Source organism: Gymnoscopelus microlampas, assembly GCF_963454915.1.
Source record: "Gymnoscopelus microlampas genome assembly, chromosome: 9".
In the NCBI taxonomy this organism is placed as follows: domain Eukaryota; kingdom Metazoa; phylum Chordata; class Actinopteri; order Myctophiformes; family Myctophidae; genus Gymnoscopelus; species Gymnoscopelus microlampas.
The window spans coordinates 19,287,338-19,303,061 of NC_139946.1; the positions used below are offsets into that span (position 1 = coordinate 19,287,338).

General features: G+C 42.5%; 1 protein-coding gene across 1 annotated transcript; it reads right to left on the bottom strand.

Annotated features, from left to right (window-relative positions):
- Positions 1-1,866: 1,866 nt before the first annotated feature.
- On the bottom strand, positions 1,867-10,663 carry LOC311051433 (cilia- and flagella-associated protein 337-like; the record flags this gene model as incomplete). Its single annotated transcript, XM_084065998.1, has 10 exons — positions 1,867-2,106; positions 2,844-3,035; positions 3,491-3,682; positions 4,573-4,704; positions 4,912-4,958; positions 5,099-5,270; positions 6,142-6,264; positions 8,320-8,454; positions 9,635-9,854; positions 10,638-10,663. 10 exons carry the CDS (start codon positions 10,661-10,663, stop codon positions 1,867-1,869), a joined length of 1,479 nt encoding a protein of 492 aa, XP_083922124.1.
- Positions 10,664-15,724: the final 5,061 nt, after the last annotated feature.

Here is a 15,724-nt window from a genome sequence, read left to right on the forward strand (position 1 = left end):
TTACATTCTTTGCCAATGTGGCCCATGTTTTCATAGCATAGTTTATTGACTACTTCTGTTGCAGAAATGGCCATTTCCTTTACTTTCGGTTTTTTATTGTCTCCGCCAGGCCGCAAGGCATGGCGCAAGACTATGTTTCACCCCCTGTCCGTCCGTCTGTGATAGCTAATCTCTCACATCGTTGACTTGATCGCAGCAAAATAACAGCCCGATGTGGAGAGTCAGTGAGAGCTGGATAAACGACGTAACATGTGTCAAAAGGAGTCTGTACGGCTGTCGATAAATGAACACATGACGTCGGTGGGAGAGGAGATATTGTCTCTTTTGGACAAACAGCAGCGTGGTGCTGATGTTTGTTGTGTGAAGCAGCTTAATGTCACAGTGTTTGTGTTGGAGCGCCTCAGTGCGGCTGCAGAGTTCATGTGCAACCTCTTCCAGAGAGACACAGAGACACTAGAAACTCTGCTGGGGAAAAAAAACACTGCTGGGCATTGACTTTCCTATGGACATTGATCTACACACTGCAGGTATATCTGCTACACACACAACATCAAACTACACACTGCAGGTATGATGCAGCGTTTGCATTACAGCCAGCATGCCAGCGTAGTTCCCATATGGTTTCAAGGTGGGGTAAACCATATGGACCCCATGTCAGCAATGTCAGCGGCATCCACTTCAGTCCCAACTGCGATGCCCATGCAGGCTATAAGTAGCTTCTACCTGGCCCTTAGGTGGGCCCCAACTAGCCATGTTTATGTGGGACCAAGGCGGGTCCTAACTGGGTTTGCCCATGCAGGCTTTAACTGGGTTCTACCTGGGCCCTAGGTGTACCCTAACCAACCACAGTGCAGTGCCCATCGCTCCAATTGTTGTGACGTCAGGGCTCTCAATACTGCACATTGGTGGAGGAGGAGGGGCCGCAGGGCGACCGCACACATCGCTGAACCAATGGTAGCCCACGGATGTTTCCTCTGTGGATTTACAATCTGCCCCTCTATGCCACATATCATCCGCACTACAGGGTCTTCACTGACCGAGCCACGGCCCCACTGACCCTCATGACGCTACGCCACTTAAACGTGCGGCAGCATGCGCTGGGTTGCCAGGTTTGCACAGCCTGCGCCAGAAACAAGCAACCACCTTCATGAAAAAAAAAAAAAACACCGAAATGGTCCGCAATGTTCCAGGGGTGTCCCCGCGCGTCCCAACACTCCACAGGGGGTCAGTGGACCATCAGGGGGTCCGCGGACCCCCTGTGGACCCCCTGAAACATAACAAATATTATTTCTTCAAATTTTTTCCTTTTTCAAAAAAACTTTTCCACAGTTTCACTCCGGCGATTTGGGTCCCCCAATATACACACGGCCACGCTGGGCCCCGTGCGCGGCTGGGGTTGCGGGGGGCGTAGCCCCCCGAAACTCTAGTCTACTAATAATTCCTCAAAATGCATTTTCTGTATCAGACATTCTAGATTGATTGAATGCTTTAGTTTTTAACAATTTGCAAAAGGTACAGAGGTACAGTTATACATTAATGCTCACAAAAAGCCCTGAGGGCTTGTTTCCATTGTGGTCCTGTGTATTCAATTCATCAAGACATATACATTCATACTATACAAGAGATCATCCAGGAGCAGTAAAAGTATATTTACAGAAAAACATTGGGGGGTCATTTCTTTTGGCAAGCTAGAAGTCTTGTCTAGGTCCAGTTGCAAATTGCAGACAGGTGCTCTATTATGGAGGTTTTGAAGGAGGGTAGGGAGTCACACTTTTTGATGGCTGATGGACATTCCACATTTTGGTGGCATAATAGTGTAGCCTATGTGAAATAGGCTAGAATGTGTAGAATATGTAAGATAGTAGATCACTTTAGAGAGAACATGGGATCAACATCTTGATTTTCGGTCCCTTCGGCCAGCCTCAGCTGAGCGAGGTAATCTTTGCATCCCACCAACAAATGAGGCCGGGTTTTCCCCTGGAGGGGAGGGGTTAACAGGAAGGGGAAGTTGCCGTGCTCAGGGTGGCGCCCTGGCAGCACGCAGGGAAACTGCAGGCGGAGGGTTCTGAGACAAGCATGAGAAGAGATGTCCCACACCCTGAGCTCCTGATGGAAGAGAAAACCTCACATTAATACCAAATCAACCATGCGTGTGGTTCTCAAAAGTGGGGTCTGGCGACCCCTAGGGGTCCTTGATGGGGTTCTTTTGGGTCTTGAGCTAAAAGGTTTGAGAAACTCTGGTGTATTTGATGAAGATTAATCAAGATTGAGCAAACTGCATGGCCCATCTATCGCTTAAAACATTTTTTTGGTTTTATAGACAAGCTGCCAGGCGGACATCGACTGTCTTTTTCTCCTCCCTGGATGTCACCTCTCTCCTCGCTGGCATGGCTGCTGGTTTTCTCCATCTGGGGCAGTGGAGCTTAATACTAGATCACAACTCGCTTATTAATAAATCAGCGATATAAGAAAATACAACTCCACCATGAATATAGCGAATACAAAATGATTAGTCAATAATATGTTTAATATACTGTTTTGTTAGGCAGAGGAGGAGGAGGGACGCTGGTGGTAGTATGGTGTGGGTATACCTCGGTGGCTGACAGTGGAGCATAGAGACCCTCAACTCGGACGAGCAGCTCTGAATGTGTGTACAGTCATGATTGGACAACGTATTAAAAGCGGTCCACGTCATAAGCACATTTCTCAAAAAGTGCAACTATTTTTTTTTCCGCCCAAAGTCCTGCTTTGCTCAAATGCTGCAGGATTTAGAAAATAGGGTAGTTTCCTAGAGGAGGGTATCAACGTTCAATACGAATACAAATATGTTTTGAGAGACTCACATCATCTCTGGAGTAGCTGAAGATCTGTCCAACAGGGTGGTAGATAGCCACATCCAGCACTGTGGTGAGATGACCCTCCAGTGTAGCAGAGGGACGGGCAGGAACATAGCGGTTCCACAGTCTGACCACTGGGTCCAGACCACCTGTTACTACCAGTTTGAGAGCCCTGCTGTAGTCAAAACACATAACTCCCTATAAAGTACACAAGAGCAAGAGGCAGAATGTGTAAAAGCACTGAATCAGAATCAACGTCATTGTCACATCACTGGTTTATAGATGTAAAGAAGTGGGTGAAATTTGATTTAGCATGAGCTCCATTATTTTGTTGTTTTCCAGAAATGGAAAACAGGGTTGTTTTTTACAGGGCAGGGAGAGGGAGAGCAAGGAGAAAAAAATTAAACATTGAATAAGCATGTCAAAGAGAACATAAGATATCTAGATATCTACATATATACGCATAGCATAAGACCATAAGATACAGTAGTATAGTAACGGTCCATTTGGTTCCATTTGAACACGCGCAAGAGTTACAGACTCATATCTATTTGGACCCCTGGAGGTCACCAAACCCAACGTTGAGAAACAGTGATTTACAAATAAGTGCCATCCTCCACCATAAGATCATCCATTGAGTGATGACGAGGTACCTTGTCAATCCTCCAAATGTAAGGCTTCAGCCTGCGTGACACATCCATGATTACCACAGAAGACGTGTCGCTTCCTGATGATGTCAGGATGAGGTCAGTGTAGGGTTCATACATCACTCTGTTGATTGGTTCATGGTGGATGTTTGGAATGTGATGGTAGGACACCAGGCGCTTGATGTCACCAAGCAGGCTCTGTGAGTCATTATGAAATGATATTCATTATTTTCTTTTACTTTTCACCAATTTCCCTGTGAGCCTACCGATACAAATAACTGCAAGACAACTCCAACTTGAGTTAAAGGACCACTTTACCCATTTTCAACCTATCTTCAACCTAGTGGTCCAGATGGCACCATTTCTATGATCTACTCACTCTGTGTCACAGAGGAGGGCTGGACAGTTCAGAAACCTGCCTACCAATTTACAAATTAGGCATTTAGCAGACACTCTTAATCCAGAGCGATTTACAGTAAGCAAGGAAAACACGAGGTATTACATCAAATGCATAGAAATAGTAATCTAGGATCATAGATAAACCAAGAACGTATCACCGGCCTAAACAGTATAATGTAAAAAGATCAATAATCTGTACATTGAAACTATTCACACACACTATAGGATGCCAGGTCTACAAATTACCTGGCATCTGTCAACATAACATGCTATCTAAATTATATTTTAGCCTTTGCATAAGCCTGCAAGGTCATCGAGGCTAGCGGCAAGTGCTACGGGCTAAGGTGGAGTCTGAAGAGGTGAGTCTTCAGATTACGGCGGAAGAATGACATCGTTAGACAGGTTTGGTCATTTCAAATAAGATTTCAAACTTTTCTTTTTAATTAATGCTAGAACAAGGGATTCTATTTTAGCATGCTAACTTTACAGGAAGAGAAAGGCTGTACGTTTCTATGAGCTTGGAATCCCCTTCGATGATTTGGTAGGCAGGTTTCTGAACTATCCAGAAAGAAAGAAATTATACCACCTTGTAATGAGCATGAGTGAGGACTAATTATATGAAGATAGCGAAAATGGGTGAAGTGCTCCTTTAAGCACTGTTAGTGAATAGATTATGAGGTCAGGCCTACTGGCATGTAGATCTTGCGGGTGGAGGTGTCTTCAGTGAAGGGGTTCTCTATTCTAGAGGGCTTCAGGAACCTCATGAGGTGGGCTCCTCCCTTCTCATCCCCCCACAGCAGCAGAGGATGCTGCTCTGGATGCTAGGATAGAACACAACAGGCTTACAACATCAGTGGGTTCAACTTTTATTGTATTTTATTTAACCTTTATTACCTAAACAGGACAGTCCCATTGCGAAACCTGACCTAGACAGTCACCCGCAAAAGTATAAATTAATGTTATATAAATGAACAATTCAGATGCGTTGATGATGGTGGTGGTGGGGGTGGGGGACTTTATAGTCTTACCTTTGCATCATGCCAGTAGCAAAGAGCAGTTGGCAGAGCCAAAAAACCTTGAACGAAAGTTTCAGAAAGAGTTCAAAGAAAGACTGAAAAACGTAATACCAGTATGTCATCATCAATGCCGGTCACACTACATCATATTGACAGTTAAACTAATCTAAATAATAAATACATCAGTATGACTCTCTACCATACAAGTGGATATCCTCAGAGACTGCGGACGTGGTCACGTCAACAATATGGATGTCGTTGTAGCTGGTTGCTATGGCAACCTTGTGGGCATGTGCCATGTAGACGGCGTCCGTGGTCCATCCCTTAAACGGTTTCCTGGAACTCCCGTCCGCTGCTGGGTCCCCGGCCAGCTGAGGATCAGATGTACAGAACATAGGTGTGATAAAAAAAGTGATATATCCAGTTTGAAAAGTACCACTCAATAATAGGCCATGTCTTCTGGCTCAATATCACATTTAATTCTTAAATGTGTTGCTATTTAAAGTTTTTGTATACAAATAAAAAAGCGCTGCCGTGCTTGTTTATCAAAATGGTGGACATCGCAAGAACACCAAGATCTTTCTAATGTATGCATCAGACTAGGGCTATCAATTATATTCTTAGTAACTTTTCTATGGCTAACTCTCGATTAAATTAATAATTGAGACGCATGTTTTTTTTAAATATTTGAATTTGTTATATATCAACGAATTGACACAGAAAATTCAAACTTGCAAAAATAGCCACTCTAGAAGCCCACAATGTGCATTGTAGATCGGCTTTTCTTTGCTTTGATTTAGTTTTTAATTACATGGGAACCCTCACAGCACAACAGGAAAGGGCCCTGGATGGAGTCTACACAAGAATGCTACGAATGGCACTATACTGTGGGTGTCACATGGACTGACCGCATCAGAAATGTGGTCCTCTAAGGGGACGTACCACGGGTCACAGACAAAGTCAGAGAGAGAAGGATGAGGCAGGCAGGGCACTACTGGTCCGTCCATGTGAGGCACCCGGAACTGCTGGCAAGCAAACTGACACTATGGGAACCAACCCAGGGCAATGCCAGGAAAGGCAAGAAAGCGCACCACCACCACCAGCTACATAGATGCACGGAGATGGAGAGTGTGGAGGGCAACGATTCAGGAGTCCCGAGTTGGAGTTGGCTAGACCGCACTCTGACATCACAATGCATTTACTGCTGGATTATGCGCTGCATCAGACCATCAGAGCACTCACCTGCAGAGTCCTAAGGATGTGTAGTCGAGTGTTCAGGACAGTGAGCATCCCAGCCTTACTAACACTGATGTAGCGGAGGGGGGGAGGAGAGGGAACAGCCACCACGCGCGTAATCGGCTGCCGCTGCATAGGACACATTGATATTTATTTTAATGACATTCTTAACACCTTCTATGAAGCCCAAGTCTATTACACATTATAAACATAGGCTACTTATAATGCATTATAACCTGGTTAGCACTGTATAGCCTAATTATAGTTATAATAATATAAGCACTCATAAATCCTCATAATGCATCATAACAATAATCATAACTAGGGATGCACCGATATGGAAATTCTGGGCCGATAGCCTATAGGATGTTTAAAATAATAATTTGGCCAATAGCTGATACCGATATTTGTTTATTTTGTTCATCCCCCCTTTTCTGCCAGGGAAACCAAATAATTACAAAAAATATCTGTTCCAAATGTGAAGATTGGTAGACTGCAGATAACCAACACTCCAACATAGCAAGCGCAAAATGTATGCGTCACAACAACAAATAAATGAATGAACGATGAATGCCAGTGTATTTGCTGAAATGCTGATGAGCATTCGTCCGATATCGTCCGATACTGATATACGGCCGATATATTGGTGCATCCCTAATTATTACTCTCCGCCAGGAGAGTATTGTTATCACTGCGTTTTCACTTTCTAAACATGACACACCGATTGGTCAAGCCTCACGTGACACGTGAAATACTGTGATCTGATTGGCTAGTGACGCCACCGGGCCTATATATACATGGCATCACTCTGACAGTGTCTCTGCCACTGTCAGAGTGAGGTAAGACCATAGAGGTATAATATAACTAGAGGGAGGATTGCCCCGCCCCCAGCTATCATTTCAATGAATGTGCTCACTGGCGTTTTGAAGCACCCGGAAGCCTGCCGGAAGTAGAATTATTGAGACGGTTTTGGGTTGGCGTAAAGTTATGAGCATGCGCACTAGTGTCATTTTTGCGTTCTACGGCAGCCCGTGTGTCAAGGATTGAACGCGAGATATTTATGAAATTCACTGGAGATGCCTATGTATATGTAAATGCATATGTATTTATGTATAATATGTTTACATATTTATATCTCTATATATAAATATATATCAGTATGTTTTGCTCGCGCATGTATTTCTCCCCGCCTGCAGTTCCAGCTTTGGCCACTGGGGTGGCAGCTTCAAGATTTCTCAGCGGCTCTGGGGGCTTGGGTAAGACGGGAACCATGAAATGGCTGCATGGCTGATACATAATTGGCAGATAGGACAGATAGGACATTTATATAGACAGGAGGGATATGACATAGGACACTTATACAGACAGGAGGGATAGGACACTCACACAGACAGAACGGAAGAGGACACTTACCCAGACAGGTTGGATAGGACACTTACATATACAAGAGGGATAGCGACCTATAAATACATGTGTCACTGTGATAAGCCAGATTCCAATACCGAAAATCCGGCCACTAGCTCACTCCCAGACCTTCGAACCGGAAGTAGTCAAGTAGTCGCGGTCCAATTGTTCCTATCTGTCTTATTGGACAGATAGGACAGATAGGACACTTATATAGACAGGAGGGATATGACACTTACATAGACAGGACGGATAGGACAGGAGGGATAGGACACTTACACAGAATGAACGGAAGAGGACACTTACCCAGACAGGATGGATAGGACACTTACATATACAAGAGGGATAGCGACCTTTGCGACCTTCGAACCAACACAAGTCTTCTGGCGGAGAGTTGTGCTCCGAGGAGCACTTTTTCTAGTTATAATTAATATTATATATGAAACATTTCATAACTAGAAAATGTGCTCCTCGGAGCACAGGTCTCCGCCAGTACTGTTCCTGATTAATCCTGTCTTACCTCACTTCAAAAGATATAAATGATCTTTTGAAGTGACACACCTATTTATAGGTCTCTATTCCATCATGCGTCTCGCTAGCCAATCAAAGCACACCCTTTCAACATATTGTCACGTGTCACGTGAAGCTTGACCAATGTTAGCTTGGTGGACACACGGAAGGACGAGAATGAAAACATAGTCTCCTGGCGGAGACAATGACTTATAATAAGTGCGGTCAAACAAAAGTGCATGAGCACCAGTGGCTGTAATGCCCCCATACTTTGTTATGAGTGCAGTGTGTGATGCGTGGCTCAGTGTCTACAACAGCGTCTCTGGGGATGGATAAGCGTCCTCTCTCCCTGTGCTGCTCAAGCAGGTAGTCCTCCACACGGCCTGTAGTACGGCTGATATCCACCTGTTGGTTACCAACGAATGAATCAATAGAAAAATATATGCTTTTCTGTTGTGACAAATCGTAATATCTCTAGATCAGTGGCTCTCAAACATTTTCATGTCAAGGGACCCAAAAGTTGATATTAGGCCGTGGACCCTCAATTTGAAAAGATTTGATGCCAGGGACCCCCATAAAAGAAGATCTTAGTTGATATAGATACAAAATACAAAATTCAAAAATTCTGTCTGTACTTTAGGTGGGAATAGTGAGACCTCTGAATCTGAATAGTCATCCTTCTATAAATTCACAAAATCTATGTATGCGTGTGGGAGTCACCACCAGCATGTCTCGAGAACTGCCCGACCGGTCAACTTCAAACTCAGCGTACGTATTTCCGAGGACCTGATGGAGTGATGTGCCGAGTAGGAAGTCGGTGGGATCAGCGGATCAACAGAAAACTATCCCTAAATCTGAAAACTGAAACTGAAAACCCCATATACTGTATGGAGAACCCTGACATCATTAATATTACATCTTACTGACGTCATAGACTAGCCTGGACTCCATATTTGTTGCATGCCTGACACGGAACTCCATATGGGCATAAAAGGGGCACAGACCGACAGATATAGAGATCTCCATATAGACAGATGGGTACGAGTGCAATGGGTATTGCATAACCAGAGAGGCCAGTGTTCCCAACTTGCATCGTTCCCGACTGGCATTGCTCCCAAGTAGTTCTTATTACATGTATGTACATTCTGTCATTGGACTACCTTCTACTGTAGCTGGTGAATTCATAGTGAAATTTACCGCTTTCAACCTGGTGCTCCTATTTTGTGCATGTAATAAGACATATTTGTTTAAAAAATTGCGAAAATAGCAGATCTACATGTACATGCTCACTCACAAGACGTTGCATCGTGTCATGTTGTCACAGTTGTAACAGTTTTACCTCCATTTTGAAAACCGGTAGAATAGACCAATCAAAGTCAAAAGGAGAATAGAAATAAGGAGGCGGAATTATTACAAAAACAACAGTATTCTTGACCATTCTCTTTACCAGTGCTTTCACACATTGCACACATACACACACACACACACACACACACACACACACACACACACACACACACACACACACACACACACACACACACACACACACACACACACACACACACACACACACACGTGTTACCTCATGGAAGAACCTCTCCAGCCAACCGGCCTCACTATCAGGACCCGTTATGGATCTCAGCGCCTCCTGTAACTCCTCAAAGCCCATTCTGTGTTCTGGTCTTCCTTCTCTCTGTTCTTGGGTCTGTAGATCAGCTCTGGAGGCAGAGTGGCGGGCGAACGCGTCTTCCAGGAGCTGCAGGGTGAGGTTCTCATCAGGTCTGACCTCACCGCCTGCATCACTGTTTGTCAAATGTTTAGATTTCAAGGATCCCCAGTTTCAAATGCTATTAGGCCTCCGTAACTCTGAGAGTGTACAAATGGAACCAAACAGACCTGTAAGGGTCGGAGTTACAGACCCATAAGGGTCCATTTGGTTCCTAACTATCAATTATTTAGCTGGAACCACTGCATTAAATGACTCAAGTAGGCCCCTGGGCCAATCATCTTTTTTTTCTCCTGGAGAGATTAACACGTTACTTCACAAATGCTAATTAATGCTAGTAACTAAACCTTAACTAATCATATATCATCAGATATCAGTTTTTCCGTAGCCTATAAAACGATTAAGTTGTAATGTTTTCCACTATTTATTTCATAATCATTATTTTTATTTATGTATTGTGTTTTAATTGTTTTACTTGACCTGCATTCATTGTAAAGTATGTTAGTTAACTTTTGCTATTTTTAAATGTTCTTTATAAATAAATTGACATGACTTCAAAGTCCTCACTACTGTATAGTTATTTATTTTTTGGACAGGTAATAATAAATATCAAGTATGTTTTATATACAACAACATCTATAAATGTTGCACTAACCAAATTCATCCTGGCATTGCTATTTTATACATGTGATTATATGCAAAAATGTTCAAACATGTTCAAAGAGTTTCAACATTTTCAAAAAATAGCAGAATTAGCAGATCTACAAACTCACTACCCATCATGATGTGACACGTTGTGAGCTTGTAGATTGGCTATTTTCACTATTTGTCTCATGTTGAAGTGGGGCTTAACACTCACCAAGAGTTGCTGTGGGGCACCTCCATTTCATAAAGCCATAGAATTCATATTTTTCTTAAAGCAGCTAAAGTAGATCTATAGCCCCCTTTCCTTTTGACAGAATAAAAAAACAGACCCAATTCTGAGATGTCTTCATCCTTTGAGGCTCCTCTCTCTTTTCAGGCAAAGTCAAACAAAGCTCCTTGTCTCTGGACAGGCAAGGAATGTCCCTGTCCACGGATCAATGAACCAATCCATCACAACAACAGACACAAGAGAGTCAACACATCATGGCTGGTGGTGAGAGGACCATGGATACCAGAGCAGCTTTGAAACAAGTGTAACTACAGCGGAGTATACAGAGTTACAAACAACTCAACTGAGTAATCCTTTGGTGACTTATGATTGAGAGGCTGGAGTCAGTCTGAAGCAAAGAAGAGTATAGGCTCATTAAAATTACAGTGCAGTAATAGCTGGAACAAGTCCCCTGCTTATATATATTTTCTTTTTTGTTAAAAACTAAAAACAAAATGTCAAAATTGTGAAAACATTTATGTAGATTGCCTGTAGATCTGCAATTTCCTAAAACAGAAAAAAAACTGTCACATTGTGATGCATTGTGAGCTTCTTGACGGGCTATTTTCGGTGAAGAGATTTGGGATAGAGGGGAAAAAGATGGGGGGCTACTAGGGCTAGTATAGACCCCTCCGGAACAATGCATATAGGGGATTACCATAAGTGGTTAATGATTGCCAGGTAAACTCATGCTAGTTTCATGCTCCATTTCAATGACAAGCAGAGTGTGAGGAAAAGTGGTGGGAAAAGTAGGCTACTCACATTTTTTACTTAAGTAAAGTATCTACAGTCCTACTGCAAAGTAGGAATGTCTGTTACAAGTAACAGTCCCGTAATCAAAACGTACTTGAGTAAAAGTACAAAATGTAGCAAAAGTAAAAGTACTCATTATGCAGAATGTCACAAGTTATGTGTAAAACTGATTTAAAAAATCTTTTGAAAATACCAGATCTACAAGCTCACAACACATCACGACATGTTGTGAGCTTGTAGATTGGCTATTTTCAAAGAGCCTAAATTCAAAAGGGGATCTTTGATAATAACATCAAAGAAAAGGACCCGCACACTGTCTGGAACTTCCCCAAAAAATGTGCTCTTTATTTGACGTTTCGGTCGTTAGACCTTCATCAGGACAGACAATGATGAAAGGGCTAATGACCGAAATCTTGAATAAAGAGCAATTTTTTTGCAAGTTCCAGACAGTGTGTGCGTGTCCTTTTCTTTGATGTCATTATCAAAGATCCCCTTCTGAACATAATGCACTTTCTGTCCTACGCACCTGTCACCAACTTTTGAGGTGTGCATCAGCCTTCTTCTAAAATGAGCCAAAGTTTAAATAGGGCTGAAGTGGTTAATTTATGTTTTGTAATTATAATCAAAATCTACAAAGTCACTAGTAACTGTCCTGTCCACGGATCAAGTAGAAATACAAGTACAAATTGAAAATTGGAAATTCCAAAATTGTACGTTAAGTACAGCACTTGAGTACATGTACTTACAGTATAGTTACTTTACACCACTGGTGAAGAGTGAGTGTGTATCATTAATGAAGGCAGCCTGGACACACTCAAGATCTGGTCTAATTATTCATATTCACAGTTCATAGAGCAGTGATTCTAAGACGTTTTAATTCCAAGGACCCCTGGCCCTAGGCCACAGACCCCCATAACTCTGAAAGTGTGCAAAATGTAACCAATTTGGACCAGTAAGTGTCTATTCGGTTCCATTTTGTTCACTCTCAGAGCTACAGACCTGTAAGGGCTATTAGGTTCCTATATCCATCTTTTTTTCTCCTCTCTTTTTTTAATATGGGCCCCACGCCTTGGGGATTTATTTGTCACAGTATATTTGCACATAATGTGAAATTTGTCCTCTGCATCTTACCCATCCTATAACAACTAGGAACAGTGAGCAGCCATTGTGCGGCACTCGGGGAGCAATTAGGGATTAAGAGTATTGCTCAGGGTCACAAATCGACACATTGCTGGCCTGGCCTTGAATTGTACCTGGAACAACCAGGGCCCCTGGCTCCCCAGGCAGGCTCACTAACCACTCAGCTATGGCCTCCCCCTTTTAACTAGGGACCTCCTGGAACCCTCCTTCCCAAGGACCCCTGGTGGTCCCCAGAGTGCCTGGACCCCACTTTGAGAACCAGTATCACAGGGAGACCTGTTCAGTGCAGCTACGTTTCTATGTTGGGCTACAGGTGGCTCACTTCACCCTCTTATCTGGTGGTTCTGATGAAATGACCAGGAAAGCCAACACACAACCAATCTGGGAACCCATCGCCAAATGAAAAGGAAAAACAGCGCCCTCTGCTGTTTTTACTAGAGCAGAACGAGAATCTGTTCTTGAGAGATTAACACACAACTAACCAGTAACCACAATACTGACCCAAAGAATGAATAGCTCAGAAACCATACAACTTGATCTTTTTTATAAATAACTTAGCCTAACTACCCTACAGAGTGCTTCAGTGTGTGTGCGTGTGTGTGTGTGTGTGTGTGTGTGTGTGTGTGTGTGTGTGTGTGTGTGTGTGTGTGTGTGTGTGTGTGTGTGTGTGTGTGTGTGTGTGTGTGTGTGTGTGTGTGTGTTTAGGCATGCATGCATGCGCGTGTGTGGGCCACCTTGCTTCAGTGCAAAATTGAGCCTAGCCTGGCTCCAGCCCCTAAATCACTAGCCGAATAATGGAGTGAAACGAAATGAAAATTCAGACTGAGTGTCAGGCTAATATTCCGGGAGTCAAAGGGTGATTTTTGGCTGAACGTGGTTTCGTCGGTTAAAGTTTTTTTCACAACTGATTCTTGCTGCTGGGGGTCCCCTCTTAAGGATTCAAGAGGGTGCCCAGTGAAATCCCTTGGGCATTTTTTTCTAATTGATTTACTGTGCATAACATGTCATAAATCAACATTTTTAATGGATTTTGGTGCTTCGGGTGTGAAGGAGTTAATATCTATGAAATGTTCTAATGTGAAATCAAAAAACAAAATTTTACACATCCACGTTCATTGATAAACACTGTAGAAATCAAATTTGATGCGCTAAATCAATATTTTTGCATAAAATGCCATACAAAACGTTTTGGGCATTTAAGGGTTAATGACTAAAAGATGGTTGGCCTCAAAGGGTTAATATGCATTCATCCAAAAGGAAACATGACCAGCTCCACTATTAGACTTAGTAGAAAGCAGATCTGATGCATTTGATTTGATTTCTGTGCATGTTCTATTTCACAATATCACAGTTTAAAGATTAAGTTGTTCTGGGAATGAAGGGGTTCATATTTAAAAGTTTACAAATATTAAATCTAATGCACTGTACACATCCACTTACATGGATACACACTGTAGAAAGCACATTTTAAGCAATTAGATCAAGTATTTTGCATGAAATACCATAGAAGTCTATTTTGGGTGAATTTAGTGTTTTGGGCATTAAGGGGTTAATAATAAAAAATGCCCAAGGGATTTCACCGGGCACCCTCTTGAATCCTTAAGAGGGGATCCCCAGCAGCAAGAATCAGTTGAGAAAAAAACTTTAACCGACGAAACCACGTTAAGCCCCATGACTCCCGGACTATAAGGCTAGCCTACATTAGGCCTACAGTCACAGCGAACCTTTAACTGCAGGCTGGAAAACGTACGCCCACTTTGCAGCGTTGCGCACTATGGTTGCGCACTGTCTGTGCAACAACCAGACGCACCTGGCGGTCACTCACTAATGACTTTCAGGTTCCCACTCCATCACACAAATGTTTTTTTTTACAGCGCAATCTGTTTAAATATGTACCGATTCACAGTGGTTTTCATAGCTACTACTATTTACAAAATCATACAGATCCGGGCATCCGGACATATTTATTTATCAATCTGTCATTGTCTAGAAGAAGTGATACTAACTCCTCACCACACGTCTGTTTACTCTGTTATAGTGATTTTATATTTCCACCATAATTCACAAAAGGAAGAGTATACGATTTAAGTTGGAAGCAGAACTCTTACCATCATTGTCTCTTTTGTACTTTTGTACATTACCTGACTCACTTCACCGTCATTTCATGTTTAAAAATAACAGACAAACCACACAGAATAACCGACAAACACAACTGCTAGCCTACAGTACAAGGATGCTTTTCAATTAATCAACCACAAGAGTGCAGTCATCTCCCACTGTGCGTGTTGAAGGTTCAGGTAAGGCTCATGGTTTCTTCATTCATTGTAACATAATTGTGTATACAAGAATAATTATTTTGATCTGGTTCTTCAGACACTGTATCATCATTATATAATAATAATAATAATAATAATAATAATAATAATAATAATAATAATAATATAATAATAATAATAACTAGAAAAAGTGCTCCTCGGAGCACAAGTCTCCGCCAGCAGACTTGTGTTGGGAATGTTGGGAATGTTCTAATTCTTATGTTCTAATTCTTACAAAAAATAGAACATGTTACTGTGTCATAGTAACATGACACAAGTGTCCTATCCGTCTGTATAACTGTCCTATCCATCCTGTCTGTATAAGTGTCCTATCCGTGTCCTATCCGTCCTGTCTGTATAAGTGTCCTATCCGTCCTGTCTGTATAAGTGTCCTATCCGTCCTGTCTGTATAATTGTCCTATCCGTCCTGTCTATGTAAGTGTCCTATCCGTCCTGTCTGTGTAAGTGTCCTATCTGTCCTGTCTGTGTAAGTGTCCTATCCAATTGTTACAGTATCCGCCATTTCTCAGCCATTTAGTGATTATTCCTGTCTTACCTCACTTTGAAAGAGGCAAAGACTCTTTCAAAGTGACACATGTATTTATAGCCTGTTATATGTCACTAGCCAATCAGATCACACTATTTCACCGTATTGTCAAGTGTCACGTGAGGCTCGACCAATGTTTGCTTGGCTGACGGAAAGTGAAAACAAACTCTCCTGGCGGAGACAATAATAATAATAACTAGAAAACGTGCTCCTCGGAGCACAACTCTCCGCTGTTGGGAATGTTGGGAATGTTCTATCTGTATAAGTGTCCTATCCGT